The sequence below is a fragment of the Triticum dicoccoides genome, chromosome 1A (assembly GCF_002162155.2).
Source record: "Triticum dicoccoides isolate Atlit2015 ecotype Zavitan chromosome 1A, WEW_v2.0, whole genome shotgun sequence".
NCBI lineage: Eukaryota > Viridiplantae > Streptophyta > Magnoliopsida > Poales > Poaceae > Triticum > Triticum dicoccoides.
Genome location: NC_041380.1, coordinates 475,874,085 through 475,892,375, shown reverse-complemented (window position 1 = coordinate 475,892,375; position 18,291 = coordinate 475,874,085). Strand labels below are relative to the sequence as shown.

Genomic DNA, 18,291 nt, shown 5'->3' with positions numbered 1-18,291 from the left:
ACGACGAAGCGGCGAGAAGAGAGACGAGTCGCTGGCAAGGAGGGCCCGCAGTTGTTTCACGCCAAAAACGATTCACCTGGCGCCCCCGAGCGCCCTCCAGCGCGCCGGGTTCGGGTTGGGTCCGCCGGCGCCAATTTCGGCCCGAGCCGGCGAAAAATGGGCCCTTAGATGCGCGACTGGGCCGATTTTTTGGCATTGGCGGTCGAAAAATCGCCTGGGGGGCCTTGTTGGAGACGCGGCTGGAGATGCTCTAAGGCCACGGAGACGAGGTGGACCAGCAGCGACGCCGGCAAAAGGCAGAGGAACCCCAAGATTTTCTTGGGAAGGAGGTATCTTGGAAACTAGGGCACGTGAAATCCCGCTCCGCTGTACTTGAGCCTCTATAGAACTATTTTGCCCGCAGAAAAGCTATCAAATCTATTAAACAAATCAGCAGTTGGCAAATTCATACAAAATAAAGAAATTGCACCGAAATCCCTAGGAAGACCGTCTTCTTCCTCCAGACGGGCCAACGCCGCGCCATCACAAGCCTCTTCGTGGCAAGAGTCGGATTGTCATTTTCTTGTTGATCACTACATACATTATGTTATTATTAAGGTCACGGTCTAGTTGGACTAGCATCCGAAAGAAAAACCCGTCAACGAGAGAAGAACCGCATAGCCAAGGGTCAAACCATCATGATTTCTTATGGCCCTCACATTGATATCAAAGGCCGCACCAACACGACGAACACGAGGACCCAAGTGCTATGTTAAGCTACCATCGCCGCGTCGATCGACCCTGAAAACGCTAACCTCATCGTCCATAGTGACTAGCAAGAATCTATACTATCGAGTCAACGACGTGCGGCCGCCAAGTCCTAACCCTAAGTTATTTACATGTCGACATTGAGGCACCAGGCACCCCTCACATTGCCAAAGAGGCATGCGGTGGAGGGAGGAACCCGTGGGCTCAGCACCCACAGTGGACATGGGGGACAAAGCCTCTTCATTATCGTCTCGAGGGGGTGGAGTGCCAAATGGAGGCCGAATTTAAAAAAAATCAAATTCATATTATATGTTTCAATTTATTCTAAAAAAATATACATATACTTGCAGACATGATGTATATGTGTGTAAATTTTTAGGATGATTGCCTTAAAATGAGAGTTACACAGTAAAAAACAAACATGAGGCTTTTTAACACATGCACTATTCATCCTCAAAGTCCATGATTTTTTTTTTGCACAGCTCGCGTTTCAAGGTATTTCATCCTGAAATTCTACACACATGTATACACATCACATCCTTGTATACCTGTACAATTTATTTCAGATTTATTATAAAATGAAGATTTTGAATTTTCTTTTAAGAAAACGGACTCCAAAACACCATCCTTTCACCCGAGACAATTACTTGAGAAACTGCGGGATCAACTGAGCCAAGTAAAGACAGGAGAAATAACATGGATCAATGATGGCCATCTTGTTCTTTCCAGGAACGAGGTCGCCACGCCACCACCTCACGCCCCCGTTGTGAGCGGTGAGCCAGTGACTCACCTGGGCTCCGGTTTGCCGATTCTGCCTAAGCCAAAAAGGCAGACCCGGCGAAGTAGCACAGCACCGCAGACCTCTGGCGTTTTGTCTTTAGGCCTTGGTGGCGCCCATATCCCACATGGCCCCTGTGCCCACGACTCCCCGGCGCCTCACCCATCCGCATCACCAGATCTTTGGCTACTCGATCGATCGATCGGACGGAGGAATCTATCGCTACTTTGCTGGTAGTAGTAGTAGCGGCGGTTGCTAGTGTGCGAGTGAGGGCAGGGTCACGCACCACTCCTCCGTATTGCAAGCGATCAGTGGTTGATGTGACAGGGCCTTCTCCCGTAATTCTTGGCTGAACTGAGTGAGCCTCTCGAACTGTGAAGCACTGTTTCTCCTAACATCCTTATACATATAAAGAAACTCTCATCTACCCATATACACGTCCTCCTGGGTTAAACTAGGACCGCCTAATGACAAAGTTAACGTACAAAAATCTTACTCCCTCCTTTCCGGTTTATAAGGCTTAATTCAAAATTCTCACCAACCAAAGTAGATGGTGAGTGGTGGAATACTTTTTGTAGTTTGCAAAAGCACCCAATTAATGCTCTTGTTTTTCTCAAAAAAGTATGTTTACCAATGCATTAATTGCAATGCATGCATGCATAAATTACATGCATTGGTCAATTTTCTCTTGGTACTTGCATGCAATGATTTAATGCACCTTGGAATCCGAACATGTGATGAAAAAAACAACCAAATTGAGCCTTATGAAATGGAAAACTAAAATTTTAAGATAAGCCCTATAAACCGAAAAGGAGGGAGTATCAGTTTCCTGCAAAAATAAAAATGAAAATGAAAATTGTAAGACGTCGCGGTCGAGCTACGAACAGCTGCATCCATCAACCCCCACCGGCATCAGCGTAAATACAGCGCCCGTACCAGGGTCTGCTGCTGGCTTGCAACTCCTGCAAGGCCAATTATATTTCGCCGGTTTGTGGTAGACGTCTCGTGCCGGGGCAGTGAGGCGCACCAAAAAAAGAAAGGCACGCACGGATGGCACAGTGGAGTGGAGAGGCGCACAGCTGTGGGACACGGGCATGGACGGACGGACGGACGGACGGACGTCTAGAAGAAAAATCCATGGCCAGGCAGCAGGTCGTGGCCGCTAAAGGGGCGTGGCCAGCCGCACCAAGATAAGATACGCATGCACGCACACAGTAGCTTCTGCCGCCAGCATGCCCGCACGTACCAAACAAGAACCGGAGTCGTGAGCATTTTTTAACTAGACTAGACTAGGAAAAAAAATCTTCGGCGATGCTTATGTTTTGTAGAGTACGTGCGGCTCAGAGTTTGAGCCTGGCTTCGGAGTCAGCAGCCCGACACGTATAGTAGTACTATATTATTACATGTAATCTTGCAAAGTTCCTAGGCTCGTGTGCTGGAGCTGAGTCTCCCTCCGCCTTTTGGTAAACGGCAAGGCGTTGCAACCCTCTCGGCATGCTTGAGCTCCATGCTTTCCTCACCCTCCAACCGCCACCAGTACGCACCAGTAGCGCGTGATAACTACGACAGTGATCTGTGAGCTTGGGAGGAGAAGCACAATGCATGCACTGACCACTCAGGAGGGGGGAAGAAGGAGAAGGAAAAAAGCACTGGATTCTCGGATGCGACGTAGTATCCTACTTGTAGCCCCGCAGCGCTAGCCACTGGGCCGGGTCGGCGCCCGCAAGGCATGCAATGCAGCGATCAGTACACGGCCACCAGATTTTATGACGAGGGAAAGGACCGGTCCATCCATGGAATTCCCGACTCCGCTATCAGATTAGCAATCTCCAACAGTGCGCGGCCGTGCTTAGTAGTTAGCGTTCATTCATGTCAGGGATGGAACGCCCCACCCTCCACCCCTGGTAGTTCGGCGACGTGCACGATCTTCATTCTTCCAGGGAATATTTATGTGTGCATGCATATATATGGGCGTGAGACATGGCTGGTGCATGGGGTGCTGTTTAAGTTGGCTCGTTCCGGCGCGGAGAAGTTTCGTCTGAGTTTTTGGAGCGTCTCTGTCGATGCCACGGTGTGCAGATTCGGTTGTTCCGGAGTTGACACGCCTATCCTTAGACCGGAATATCGGGTGTCGTAGCCGTCCGTATGGAAAGGCCTATGTCGCGAGGCCTCTTCGTTTCGCCTCAACGGCAAGAGAAGGATCGGCAGCCTGCTGGAATACAACATGATACTGTATCGGTATTCAGTAACATCAATATACGTGCATGGCTTCTCACTCGCAGTCAAAAATAACCAAGTTGCATACGAATAGAGTTCCATGGTAGGAGTAGTACACTCCTACTAGGGTACACTATTCCATCAAGGAAATGACGGGCGCAGCAGTCAGAGCACAGAGATTATGACTGTGGCATGCGAATATCTGGCTTTCCTAGCTGGAGTGGAGCCCGACTGACACAAATGAATCGAACATTTACAATTTACTACAGGGTAGAAAAAAGGGGGTACGCATGCACATGCCATCTCCCAGCGCTCGCCGGCCAGCCTAGTGCGCCGCGTACACTGGCGATTCGCGAGTACATTGGACTGCCTGCTCTCTTTCGACCCAGCGTCTTTCACAAACATCAAATCAATTTACTCGGACGTACTACAAACTCCAGATGATTGCATTCAAACGTACAGGAATCTAATCAATGGGTTCGTATCTAGTATGGGGCGCTCGGCATGTCACTCGGATGGTGTGGATGATGGGTGATGGGGCTGCCGTCCGCGGCACCATGCCCGTTGGATCGTCGACTGCCTAGATCAGGTGGACATGATGAGGTTCATTGCAAGTCGAGGCTTTAAATTCACCACATTTGGGGAGGGGATGAATTCAAGGTGTGCCTTGCCTGGCCCTACATGTCTATGAGTGGAGGGGCGAGACTACACACACAAAAAAAAATGCGTGGAGAGGAGCAGAAATTACTTGTGGCTGCAACCACACCTGGAAATACAAATATTAACTTGGATTTAGAAACTAAGCACATTAGCTACTAATAATTGCCCAGTGATGGTGTGAGTTTGCAAGCTAGAATGTGGAAAACAAAATATGATCAACAATTGTTGACGATGATAAGGGGATGAGTACGCAACGAGAGAACTCGTTGAATAACTTTGACAAGATCAAGCACAATGTATACCTGGCGTACCCAAGTTCAGGTTCCCCGAGATGGGTAAAGCCCCTCATGTCTTGCCCTCTAATCTTTTTCATCTCCAGGACTACTTATAGGGCTTATTCACAAAATAAAGGACTACTTATAGGGCTCGATTTAGAGAAAAGTACAGGGTTCTTTTAGAGGATTTGTGGTGGGCAAATTAATATACATCAAATCTAAAACTGGCATAAACAATAGTGCTTCTCGAGGTCGATGTGCCTTGCGTAAATTTTTGCTTGATATGAGCTTTTGCTTCGTTGTGGCATCCAAGTCCTTATACACACACTGTCTTAACAACCAATGCTTGGTTCTCTTCGAGTTGCACTTGCAAACGGTTACGATCCAAGAAAAGATGTCAATTTGAAATTCAGATTTGCAATGAGAGGCGTGTGTCAGTGAGAGGCGTTGGTTCTCTTCGTGATGCCTTTCATATAACCAAAAGTTCTTTTTCTATATGTCACTGTGGCGTGTGTTCTAGTAGATTGTCTTCATTTTTTGTACAAATGTATCTTCAATTCGAAAAATATCAGCAAAGATTCATCCCTAGAGGACACGAGTGATAGTTTATAAGCCGAAGTGGCTGAAATTAATGACATCATTCCAATGGCTAGTTCTTTTCAAAGCTTTTCCAGATTTTCAGAAAGTTTATCACATATTTGAATATTTTCCATGATTTTTTGAAAGTTATTAAGATATACGATTTGCAGTGAGAGGCGAAGGATGATAAATTCTAAATCAGAGACGTTTTATCTGGTTTGAGAGCTAAAACATTAATAACTTCATATGAACATCAATGTGGATGGGCCAATTTTCCCCCATGGCGATCTGATCTCATGGGTGCAGCTTCACATTAGGTGGTTCTTCCAACGTTGTTTGTGTACCAAGCATGTCAAGACATCTTTTGTTAAAATTATTTTTGTATTGTATGCCAAAGTATATGCTACCTAGCACTGAAAAGATAACTCCTTCAAAAGAGCAAGGCATGCTTGAAACGCAGGAAATCAAAATGCAAGACTTGGAAAAACGTAGGAATTGAGATGTCATGTACGGATGTACCCTAGATTCCTACAGGAACAAAACCGCGAGAAAACATCCAAAATGTTGTTTGAATGTCATGGAGGGTAAACACAAAAGTTGTACGTGCAGAAAGAAGGTTTACAGGGTACCCCCGAATTGCTATGGAATACCCAAATTACATAAGAAATTTCAAAGGTACATATACAAGATAGTATTTCCTTTGTTGCAAATAGCATCAGTTTCATTGGATTCATCATGGAATGTAGTTTCATATTATGTACATTTAGCATTGTAGGTGTTGATATTCTTTAATATAAGTTTGATCAAACTATGTAAAGTTTGACTTGACACAAATTTTATATGTGAAATAAAAAAAAGAACGGTTGAAGTATTTCTATGCATTTTCCCTATCTTTCAAACGGGTCTGCGTAGGAAACGATCTAAACCCGGATCACCTGCGTCTCAATAATAACAATAACAATGTCTCTCTTTTTAAGACTGCTCCCCAAAGTAAAGCCAAGCCAAGCCCAGCTCAAGGACGGCACGGGCGGTAAAAAGAAGAAAAGAACACCGGCGCCACGTCAGTTCCTCTGACACCATCTGACACGCAGAGGAGGAGAGAGAAGCGGAAAATTCACCCACCGGCGACAAGCTTTGGCAAAGAGGCCCACGCCGCCGCAGGGCCGCCAGCCAGCGATGGGTGATGGCGGGCCCTCATCAACTCGCAGTGGCGCACCTGACGGCCTCCCTTTCCCCCTCCACCGCTCCGTGATTTCGCATTTCCGGCATGCCGTGATCTCGCGTCTGACAGCCGCGGCGTGCCGCGGCGCCCGTCGGATCGCTTGTCAATTCCCGGAAAAATGCGTGGGTCCCGCGGGAATCTCGATGCTTATTCAAGTCCGCCAGATATATCCCTGTCTCTCCGCTGTTACTACTGAACGCCAAGCTGAAAACTGATTTCCAATGAAATAATAACTCAGAGCCGCTGTTTGATGCGATGCAGGTGGGCGTTCTTCGTTAACAAACTTCACCAAAAATCTGATGGGCAATGCCTGACTCGGCAGGATATCCAGCGGGGCCAACGCCCGCACGCATTGTCAAATTTTGGCTCGTCGGTTTTTTGGTACCAAATCCCATCAATCAATCAATCAAACTCCTCTCTGCTTTTTTAGGTCTCTGATCCTCTGTTTTAGCTAAGAATTAACTTAAGTCAATCCAAAAAAGGGCGTCGGCTGGTGGATCTTTTGCCGTCTCGCGAGGCGCTTGATTGTGTGATGCGTGTCGTCGGTTTCTCTTCTTTAATTTTCTGCAATAATATTTTTGTGGTGAAACCTTCTCTTCTCTAATTTCCCGCAACAAGTTCTCTGTTGCAAAACTTCTTGCGTAATTTTCTGCAACATGACCCTTATTGCCAAAATTGCAAACACATCTCCCGCCGTGTCTAATTTTTTATAACAAGACTCTTGTTGCAAACAATGCAACAACATCTCCACCCACATCGCACACTAACACAATTGTCTTTCGTCGTCGCCGTTTCGCAACGACATTGTTGTTGTTGCAGAAACTTAGAGTGGACTTGGACATACGACATGGTGATGTGGCTGCTACTAGCGCTGGTGGTGTCAGGACGGTGGTGAGGTTGATAGCGCCCCACGCCGGCATGGCGGATCTCGTCGATCCGGTTGCTAGGAGGCGTTTGGCGGCGGAGATCCGGCATGGATGCGCTCACGACGACGACCTACATGTGGTGGCGCTCGACAACGACGAAGTACAGGCAGCGGCGCTCGGCGACGACGACCTATAGGGCGGCGGCACTCGACGACGATGACCTACGGGCTATAGGGTGGCGGTGCTCGACGACGACGACCTACCGACAAGGGCGCTCAGCTTGGCTGCTGGTTGTGAGTGGTCTACAACAGACCATTTGTTTCGGTCAAACCAATTGAAACAAGGGACGAATTACAAAAACTATACTAGGATAGGTATTGATCCTGGATCGTTCGATCCAAATCAAATCCGACGGCCATCGAGGAGGTTGACGCGCGCATAAAACATCTGCCGGTTGAGTGATAGCGTTTCCCAAAAAGAAAAGGAGGTTCGTGGCAAAGTGAAAAGATGTTAGAATCAGAGTGGCGATGGTTACTATTTTCCCGCGGCTTTTAAATAAAAAGTTACGAGGAGTGGTACCTTTTTTCCCCTCTCCCGGTGAAATCTCGGTGGCAAAGTTAAGACGTGCGCTCGCCGACTGATTAGGCACCCCCTCCTATCTCCTCGCGCACAGTACCCCTGGAAGATTTGGGGTGCTTGACCCGCCGGCCGTGGTACGTCCACGGTCCACCCAACAATTAACTGGGAATAAGAAACGAGTGATCCGTCGCCATGGTTGCGCGTCGCCACTGTGCATCCGCGTCCGCGTCACCGCGCTCTTCCCCCGCTGCCCGGCCTACGTGGTATTACATTACAGAGTCGCGATTCCATGGTGTATGTATATAAAGGAGCTTTGCCTCGTCCCCCTCCTCCCCTCCTGAGACCTCCGACTCACCACCACTCGACTCGAGCTCTTCTTTTGCGTGAGTGCGTGGAGAGAGAGAGGAGGAGGAGGGACGAGCAAGCAGCCCGTTTCTTGCCGCCCACCTTCCCTTCGCCGGCCCACCTGCGTCGCGGGTACAGTACCACTGCTCGTCCATGGCGGCTCCTCCCTTGCTCTTCCTGCCTTCTTTGCTCCTTTCATTTGGTTCTGGACCCTAGACTCCGGCGGAGTTGCTCTTGGGGTCATCCATGGCGACTCCTCCGCGTTCTTCTTGGCTCTTATCGTTCGGTTCATCCATGGAGGCACCTTCCGCTGCAGTAGCTTCGTAGGTGCTGGCCATGGCGGTCATTTGCTGTTCTCATTTTCGAGAGTTGCTCGCGCCAGCATTTGCTTGATTCGCCTCCCTTTCTTTTTTCCTCTTTTTGGTTAGTGGCGATTACGTCTTCCGTGCTGATGATCAGCGGCGGTCTGGTGATTGTTCTCCTCTTCTCGAGCAGAAAAGAAAAGAAAATAGGAAGAAAACAGCAGATCGTTTTGTTTATTATTTCCCTGATTTTCTAGGCCGGGTCGTGTCAGAGCCATGTTTCCATGCATCGGGTCTCCAACCCCAGCCCTCTGCTGGTCTGCTCTGCCTTCTATTTTATTCTTTTTTTTATTTTGTTTCTTACTTTTGCTTCCACCCTCGCTACACTCGGCCCTCTCGGTTCCCTCTCCCCCTCCGCCCATCCATGGTGTGCGTGTTGATCGATGCCATTACTACTCTCTCTCTCCCTTCGTTTTGTTGCGCGCCTTTGCCTCTTGTTCTTTCATGCCGGTGGCCCGCGCGTCTGACATGACATCGCCCTTGCTGTGATTGCAGATGAGAAGCAGCGCACCGGCGGCGGCGGCGGCGTGATCCTCCTGCTCGCTCGGAGCAGAGGAGGGAGAGGCGGGAGAAGAGCAAGGACCGAGCGGGGCCCAGCCCAGGCCCAATGGAGCAGCGCCACCGACCGGCCGCGGCCGCGTAAGATTCCCCGCGACCCCGCCCGCCCCGTTTTAATTAATAATTACAATCGGACTCAAAAATAATAATTAATAATTACAATCCAAAGCTCTTTCCCTTTTCTCGTTCCACGGCCGCGCTGCTCTCGCGCCTCGACTGCCCGCCGACGGCGCCACCGCATGCTGCATTAGATCGACCCCAGCGGACCCGACCGCGACGTGCCGCTTCCCCTTTTATTGCTGCTGCCGGCCGGCGGCGGTGTGGTGGTTGGTAGCTGCGCGCTTCGTAATCTCGCGTTATTACGGGCGATCTTCTCATGCCGGTTAGGAGTTAGTTACCCGCTGTTGACCCCCGTGGACTTGGAGGCTGCTCCATGAATTCATCCATGGACGCATCAGCTTCCTTTCAGCCCGGCTCATGGCTTCTCCTGCCACTGCTGCCGGCGTGTAGGGGGGATGCCGGCCGCTGATTTCAGCATCCTTGGATCATCTCCTGTCAGTCTGAACTCTGAACTCCATTTTTAAACGAGCACTAGCGTGTAAGGCCCATGGACGAAGGTTCCAAGTTGTGCTTTGCAACCGCCAGCCATGCTTCCCTGAATTTGATCCGATCAAAGATTTGTCAGTTGTTAGGTACAGAGTCACCCATGTGATCAGCAATAATAAACTATGGCGACGCTTTCGATCCCTGAAAGATAGGTTCGTAGGATCGCAAAATACGAGTCGGCACACACAAAACTTTGGAGTTTTCCTTGGTGCCGGCGACACTAGTTTCTTTGGACCTGCAAACATTTTTTGGTGCGGCTCCCTTTCGCATCCAGCGATCGGATATACTGCATTTTCCTCCCTTTAAAAAGGGCACACTTTTGGACGCCTCCAATGGGACAGTTATGTGTATTTTTTGGCCCATAAAGGGGGCCAAGGCCTATCAGCATTCCACTTATTTTGATTTGTAGCAAAGCTTAAAGGATGATGTGGTAGCACTACCTGTATATAAAACCATTGGCTGGTCTATCTTGAAGAAGAAAGCAGGAGCCTGAAAGTGTTGCTTTCTACTGGTCTAGCTGTTGTATCCTTGCGGTTGTTTCTACAGACATCTACTGTATGAGAGATTTGCGACGCTGATGCAGCTTGCGTTTGTGCTTCTAACCTTTTTAGTTAAAGCAAAACTGCTTCCCTACGAGTATGAGAGCTCGCCACCTGTGCCCTACAAATCATAGTTAACCGGCCCAAGATTATGACGAAAATCTTTTCGTCAAAAGATTATGATTGGAAATCAAAGTGAAAAGCAAGAAAAGGACATATACTTAGTAACATCATAACCTGTCTTGTCAAACAAGAACTAATCAATTATTTTCGTTGGTACTCCAAGCTAAGGGATATTTTTCTTCTATATTTTTTTCCTGTTTTAGACAAGCATAGTTCTTTGGTGACAGATTTTTCTGTGATAGCAGTTACTCACTGATTTTATTACTACCTTATGCAGTGATGACACAACTAAGAGAAGGACCACCAAAAACAAAAGTTTCAAAGATGTTGAGAACTATGAAGTTCTTGTCCTTGAGAAGAACTGCGGTTGCAAGTTCAAATCCTTGCGCTACTTGCTTATAGCTATTGTTTCTGCGACATTTCTTACCCTCCTGACTCCGACGCTGTACGAGCGCCAACTACAATCAAGTTCTCGGTGAGTATAAATCATTCAAACAAATCTCAGCAAACTATTTGCGACACGTTAAAAGATGACAAACGTTGATGTAGACCAGTGGCGGAGCTTAGTACAAGTCTGAGGGGGGGCGTGCCCCCCCTAGGCAAAACAATGAAGAAATTTTACTATGCAGGGCTTAGATAAGGAAAAATTCAATTCTTTGCCCGCCACTGATGTAGACTATAACTATTATCTCATGGAAGTTCATGTATGCTTTGCAGGTATGTTGATGTTGACTGGATATGGGACAAAACAAGTGCTGATCCGCGATACGTATCATCTGCTGATGTTCAGTGGGCCGATGTATATACAGCTATAGAAGATCTTAGTGCTGGTAACCAAGAGCTCAAAATTGGACTCCTGAATTTTAACAGCACCGAGTATGGCTCTTGGTCGCGCATACTCCCCGAAAGCCATGTTTCGATTGTAAGACTTGAGCATGCCAAGGACAGCATTACTTGGCCTAAACTATATCCTGAATGGATAGATGAGGAGGAAGAATCTGAGATACCTTCCTGCCCATCATTTCCAGAGCCTAATGTCCGAAGAGGCGCATGGTTTGATGTTGTTGCTGTGAAACTTCCCTGTACAAGGGTGGCGGGTTGGTCGAGAGATGTTGCAAGGCTCCATTTGCAGCTCTCAGCGGCGAAACTGGCCGTGACCTCTTCAAGAGGCAACCGGAAGGTCCATGTGCTCTTTGTGACGGACTGCTTCCCCATCCCCAACCTCTTCCCCTGCAAGAACCTTGTGAAACATGAAGGCAATGCCTGGTTGTATAGGCCTGATTTGAAAGCAGTAAGGGAAAAGCTTAGGCTTCCTGTTGGATCATGCGAGCTTGCTATTCCACTTAAAGCAAAAGGTTTGTTGCTTTTTAGTCAACGTTTAGTCTACGTTTCTCATTTCCGTGCACATGTTCTTCTTTAAAACCGATTAAAATATGCACATCATGCTCTAAAAAAATGATACCCAGTACAACTATTTTCAGCAAAAATAGCATCTAATTCTGTCAGAGAAGTTCAACACATTGATTTTTTTTATACTTGTACTAAGGTCTATTCCGTAGGAATTTATATAGAATGGGGCTTGTTAGATTTTACTGCTTCCCCGAATAAGATTAAAATTCAGTTGAATGGGCCCTGTTAGATTTTACTTGTTTTCAGCATAAGATTAGAATTCAGTAGATAACATCTATTCTTACCGGTGCAGCAAGACTTTTCTCAGTCGACCGAAGAAGAGAAGCATATGCCACGATACTGCATTCAGCAAGTGAATATGTATGTGGTGCCATCACAGCAGCTCAGAGCATCAGGCAAGCAGGATCAACAAGAGACTTGGTCATCCTAGTTGATAACACCATAAGCGATCACCACCGGAGAGGCTTGGAAGCCGCAGGCTGGAAGGTCAGGATAATTGAAAGGATCAGGAACCCAAAAGCCGAGCGAGACGCCTACAACGAGTGGAACTACAGCAAGTTCAGGTTATGGCAGCTGACCGACTACGACAAGATCATATTCATAGATGCTGACCTGCTCATCCTGAGGAACGTGGACTTCCTGTTCGCGATGCCAGAGATCACCGCGACGGGCAACAACGCGACTCTCTTCAACTCCGGCGTCATGGTGATCGAGCCCTCCAACTGCACGTTCCAGCTGCTGATGGAGCACATCAACGAGATCACGTCGTACAACGGGGGCGACCAGGGGTACCTGAACGAGATATTCACATGGTGGCACCGCATCCCCAAGCACATGAACTTCCTGAAGCACTTCTGGGAGGGCGACAGCGAGGAGGCCAAGGCGAAGAAGACCCAGCTGTTCGGCGCCGACCCGCCGGGCCTCTACGTGCTCCACTACCTGGGCCTGAAGCCATGGCTGTGCTTCAGGGACTACGACTGCAACTGGAACAACTTCATGATGCGCGAGTTCGCAAGCGACGTCGCGCACAGCCGGTGGTGGAAGACGCACGACAAGATGCCCCGGAGGCTCCAGTCCTACTGCCTTCTGAGGACGAGGCAGAAGGCAGGGCTGGAGTGGGACCGGCGGCAGGCGGAGAAGGCGAACCTGGAGGACGGGCACTGGCGGCGGAACATCACCGACCCGAGGCTCAAGACCTGCTTCGAGAAGTTCTGCTTCTGGGAGAGCATGCTGTGGCACTGGGGCGAGGCCAAGAACCAGTCGAAGAGCAACCCCGCGCCGGCGACGCCTGCGACGGTGAGCTTGTCGTCGAGCTCGTGAGCTGTGTACAGAAGAAAAGCTTCATGATATGTATAGCACCGTACCTGCATAGCAGCAGCTTGTATAGGTAGCTATGCTTAGGGCCTTCCCCACACAAACACAAACCCTCCTCTGTTGCCGTCCTCCTGGCTGCGGCTCTGAGCCTTGGAGGTGGTCAACAATTCTTTTGGGTTGGTTTAGCTAATAAGTTGTCTGTGCATGTAAATTCTCTTACTAAGAACACGGAATGTTTTTTCACGACAATGAAAGCTAATGGCAGTGAAAATGTTTCCCAACCTCTGTTCCAAATTATTTTAGTTAAGTTTGCCCAAGTTCATACAAAAATATATCAACATGTTTGACATATTCCCGCACATCAACTGAATCCCATACCCAGAAATTTAACTTGGTAGTTTGGAGCAGATCATATCCCTGGGCACCAACTGATCATTATACCGTGTCCAGAATTTAACTATGTACATGTCAGTGGGAAAAAACATACGTAGGCAATACATCAATGCAAACTTTTTGCGCTCATCGTGACAAAGAACATATATATATATTTATACAATGTGTGATGTGAACTGTTAGTACATACAGACTGAAGCACATGTTTTCACAACGTATAAATTGAATTGAAAGAAGCATACACAAAATGTGATGCTTTCTTTTCATCGACAATCTGAAGGACCGATACAAAATCTACACCTCGGAATGAATGCATCACCTTGTACAAGAGAGAAAAGAATGCAGAGGGGTCCAGTTAAACCACCTATCATACTCAGCTATTTCCAGGGCATCTGTTGCTCTTCTATAGCTGACAAAACCGAAGATGGGGGGAATGTACGTATGGGGCAAAAGAAGAAAAATGAGTCAGTCACCCTGCCATCTTTCGCCAACCTGTGGATTTCAGACATGAAGAAAGGTCAGCTCATCATCCAATAACAATGAACACGTTCAACTGCATCGGTACAATTTAATGATCAAGCTTTATACTCTTGGAGTAAATTTTCTGAAGCACTACCAAAGATACAGTCGATAAGAGTCACTTTGTCATTTGACTTCACTAGGTTATCATGGGGTTAACTACAACATTCTACACCATATGCTTTGAGTATAAGTGTGAATTCTCGGGTCATGTGACCCATTGTGGTTGTGTATAGTTGACAAATGTTTATTCATTGCATATGAAGTCACGGAAATTTTATATCATTGCAGATGCAGTGGATGGAAAAGGGTTAAACTGAACACTGTCATTATGAGAGAGCAACTTGTGATATGGATTTTTCTCTCTCTAGCGATACACACCATTTTGCTTCTAGTAGTCAGAAAAATGAAGATACACAGCATAAATGTGAACTCACCATTTGTAAAAAGGTATGAAAATACTAGTTCATTCCAAGCATCTGGAACTCCAGGGAGACACCAGTGACTGCAATCAAGTATAGTGGGAGGATAACTCCAAGCGCCAACATGAGCATCTGTTCTGAAGGCTCCCATCAAAGTTACATTTAGCACAGTAATAGGAACATTCATATTCGCCACAACATCACCAAGTATATCCCCAAGTTCACTCTTGTCATTTCCTTTGGCCTCAGGTGAAGGCTTTTCTGTTACTTCACATATCGTCTGGTTCAAATCACTGTAACATGGGATAAGTTTTTGTTAGTTCTTAGAGAAAAGATACACCAGAGCAAGGAAAGAATTGTGAGAACAGGAGAAATGTAAGTTAATATTCTGCAAACATCATTCAACTACTTCAAATGAATTGGTGGTGTAACCAATGCAATAGAAACACAATTTGATCCTGGAACCTTAAGGAATATACAAACACAAGACTCTCAGTGAAACTGTGCAGACATGTGATGTCCCTCCTTTGTTCCAGAATAAAACATACTACCAGAACAACGAGTTCCTGCAATTGATATAATGAAGTGTATGAAATAATTTTGAATCAGGGACAGCTGTAGCTTAATATCCATTGCTAACCTCATGTTCCCTCAAACATTAAATAAAAGAAGAAAAAGGCTATTCCTTGTACACAGAGTTGGGATTCGGGAAATCAAATTGCTATATATGCCTCGGTGGAGCTCAAAGAGCCATGTCTGATCGACATTGTATAACAGAGTGTAAATTCGAATTTGGACAGATGACATATGAAATGCATGTTTTGGTTAAATTGACAGAGATATCAGCCAAATATTTCATACCATACTAATTAAATAGGTGCAATTATCTACCTCCCTACTATTCAAGTTAGATAATATCAACTAATAGGATTTTAGTTTAGATGGGTGTCATATTTAGATATTTTGGTGGTGTTTGGATGCAGATACAGATCGTCAACACCTAAATTTTATATAGATATTCCCGTACACTATCATATACTCCACCAAAATGATCTGTATCCTTTTCTAACAATTACAAAAATAAATCAAAAATATTTTTCACAAAGTTTCTTATGATTAAACTGCCTGCACAGTATACTAAAACAAAATAAATTATACTGATGAAACATAAAGTAAAGTAGGCTGTACGCAAGAGAAGAACTCTCTCTGTGTATTTATAATAAAACACACCTCCAATGAGATGGCTCATATGTGCGGAAGAACACATGTGTTCGGTTTAGATCAACTCTTTTTTCCACCCAAGAAGCCCAAGTCTGCAGTGCCATCCTGAAAGCAGCATCAATGGTTGTACCTAGTTTGAGAGCACGTCCAGCCTGAAAATAGCAACCCCTGTTGGGAAGAACAAGTCAGATCAAGCTCGGACATTGATCAGACTAGGATACTCTTAAGTTTGAGTTAATTCACATATGTAGATAATGATGAATATGATTTAGAGGGGGGGAAGGGTTGTGCTAGTAGTCAATGAGTTGATATAAGAACAAGGAAATACTAACTTGGATAATTGTGTACTGGTTTTGGCCAAATATCACAAAAACTATGTAATGTACCCACTATTACCAGAGACTAGCTAACTACTAACTTGAAAAAGAAAAGTATGCCGAATGGAAGACACATAACATCCAGCAAACAGCATCTGCTAAGTCATCACCTGTTCATATTGTCAATTAGGAATGTCATTACCATTAGCCCCTGCTTAACCAATGTCACGCCCGTGCCTGTGATGAGCAGGAAGATAGGCTAGGGGCACACTGTTTCGCAGATTTATGCTCAGCTTGGCATAAAAGAAGCTAGTGAAGGACAATAAGCTAAAAATGTTGGGAACTGAAGAAGGGTGAGGGGATGGATCACAACTGATGGAACTAGCGCTAAGGTTTGTGGGAGGAACTTTATGAGGTAGATCGACTGGGAAGGGTAATGTGAAATGCATGATGGGACGGCTAATCGTAAATTTTTCCCTGTCCTATTATTTCTTGATTGGTTCTTCCACTAACACATTATGTTCCCCTCTGACTTATTCACACAAGTCATCTCATCCCAGTGTCAAATTTGCTGTGCATATTCGCACCTAAGCAGCATCTCACTGTTAGAATAGAATATGAGTATAACCATGGCATTGCTATTTTCCTCTCGTTTCCATGATTTCAGAATCATGGCATTGCTAGAATATGGAAATAATTGGCATCTCACTGTTAGAATAGGATATGAGTATAATTGACATTTTCCTCTCATTTCCATGTATACATTTGATTTGAGGTGCATAGAAACAAGAAGTTGAGTTAGGCTCAAGCTTGCGGTTGTTGTGTTGTGCTCGCTGTACTTATTTTTTAAGTTGATGAAATAGTACAAAATCCTATTAATCTGCTAAGTAGAAGTGAATTAAATGTTTTCGTCTCAAATTTCATCTCATATGTTCAGGAATGCAGATACATATCTGTTTGCAACTTGACAGGGAAAAAAACAGGTAGCCAAACACCCAGTTACCTAAAACCAACTTAACCAAATTCGTAATCCACAGTGATGCCAAATGGATCCTTGGGAGCTTACAAATACTTAAAGTAGGTAACATCATCGAAATGGAGTTTGTATTACCTATTCATACTGTTTTTTGTGCCCAATTCAACTAATTACACACACACACACACACACACACACACACACATTAAATATGATTCTAATGAAATATGAGAAAGACGAACAAGATACTTACAGTACTGAAAACACACATTTATCATGGTTAGAACTAAACGAGCATAGCAAAACAGAGCAAGAAAACTTACGTATTAAACAATTTGGTGGGAGTCCACCAGTGCCCGGTGTTGAAAATCAGAACATCGGCATTCACCCATTTCCGACTGATATTATCCATCTTGTCCAGCCTCAGAGTCGATTTGACCCTCTTGGGCGCATGCCTGGGCGCAGGGCGCTGCTCGACAAGGAACACGGACCGGAAGAATTCCACGGTGAGGTCGAAGGACGCAAACCTCACACCCAGGAACCGTATGGTCTTGCTGATCTCGTTCCCATTCACCTCGTAGACGGTCTTGGGATCCTCCACCCCGGGCATGAGCATGCAGATGAAGGACTCCCACTGCGTGCGGCTCATGGAATCCCCGACGAAGACGACACGCTTCCCCCTGAGCCGCTCGAGCGCGGCGCCGGCGGTGAACCTCGGCACGTCGCAGCGGCGCGGCCTCCACCGCCATTTGAGGTAGCCGGTGTCCTCCCTGCCGTTGGCCAGGCAGTTGAACCCCTTCTCCGCGAAGGGGCAGTCGGAGCTGTTGTAGAGCGGGTAGGCCGCGTCGGGGACCCAGTTGCCGTCGAACACGTCGCACGCCCCGAGGTCCTCCCCGACGAACCCGGCCACGGCCTGCCCCCGCCCGAGGTAGCGGAGCACGTAGAGGTAGAGCGCGCAGGAGAGCGCGAGCGCCACGGAGGCGACGCAGAAGGCGAGGGCGACCCGCTCCAGCGACGGGCCCGAGGCCCCCCACCACCTGCGCTGCGCCGCCGCGGACACCCGCGGGCTCCCGGGCAGGGCGCCGCCTCCGCCGCCGCCCCTCTGAGCGGCGCGACCCGAGCCGCCCCGGCTAGTGCTGGCGCTCACCATCTCCTGCCCGCCGCCAGATCTCCCATCCCTTGGCCCGCCAAATCGGCCCGCCTCGCCGGAGCGGAACCGCGCGGAGGCCACGCCACGTCGGCGACGCCCTGGGGGGGAGAGGT

General features: G+C 47.1%; 2 protein-coding genes across 2 annotated transcripts; one reads left to right on the top strand and one right to left on the bottom strand.

Annotated features, from left to right (window-relative positions):
• Positions 1–8,242: 8,242 nt before the first annotated feature.
• Positions 8,243–13,429, top strand: LOC119280359 (UDP-glucuronate:xylan alpha-glucuronosyltransferase 1-like). The gene is made up of 5 exons (XM_037561234.1): positions 8,243–8,400; positions 9,126–9,269; positions 10,734–10,931; positions 11,174–11,811; positions 12,159–13,429. The coding sequence occupies exons 2-5, from the start codon at positions 9,238–9,240 to the stop codon at positions 13,184–13,186; spliced, it is 1,896 nt and encodes a 631-aa protein (XP_037417131.1). The 5' UTR covers positions 8,243–8,400; positions 9,126–9,237; the 3' UTR covers positions 13,187–13,429.
• A 276-nt stretch (positions 13,430–13,705) lies between these two features.
• On the bottom strand, positions 13,706–18,272 carry LOC119280348 (protein trichome berefringence-like 7). Its single transcript, XM_037561229.1, has 4 exons — positions 17,352–18,272; positions 15,745–15,903; positions 14,530–14,807; positions 13,706–14,065 (listed from the first exon to the last, which is right to left on the bottom strand). The coding sequence occupies exons 1-4, from the start codon at positions 18,176–18,178 to the stop codon at positions 14,043–14,045; spliced, it is 1,287 nt and encodes a 428-aa protein (XP_037417126.1). The 5' UTR covers positions 18,179–18,272; the 3' UTR covers positions 13,706–14,042.
• Between the last annotated feature and the right edge of the window lie 19 nt (positions 18,273–18,291).

Coding starts and splice junctions, on each gene's coding strand:
- LOC119280359 (XM_037561234.1), top strand. CDS start 9,238: ATGGAGCAGCGCCACCGACCGGCCGCGGCCGC. Junction 9,270..10,733: donor CACCGACCGGCCGCGGCCGC/GTAAGATTCCCC, acceptor TACCTTATGCAG/TGATGACACAACTAAGAGAA. Junction 11,812..12,158: donor TATTCCACTTAAAGCAAAAG/GTTTGTTGCTTT, acceptor TTACCGGTGCAG/CAAGACTTTTCTCAGTCGAC.
- LOC119280348 (XM_037561229.1), bottom strand. CDS start 18,178: ATGGTGAGCGCCAGCACTAGCCGGGGCGGCTCGGGTCGCGCCGCTCAG. Junction 15,904..17,351: donor CCCACCAAATTGTTTAATAC/GTAAGTTTTCTT, acceptor TCTTCCCAACAG/GGGTTGCTATTTTCAGGCTG. Junction 14,808..15,744: donor TATGAGCCATCTCATTGGAG/GTGTGTTTTATT, acceptor CCCATGTTACAG/TGATTTGAACCAGACGATAT.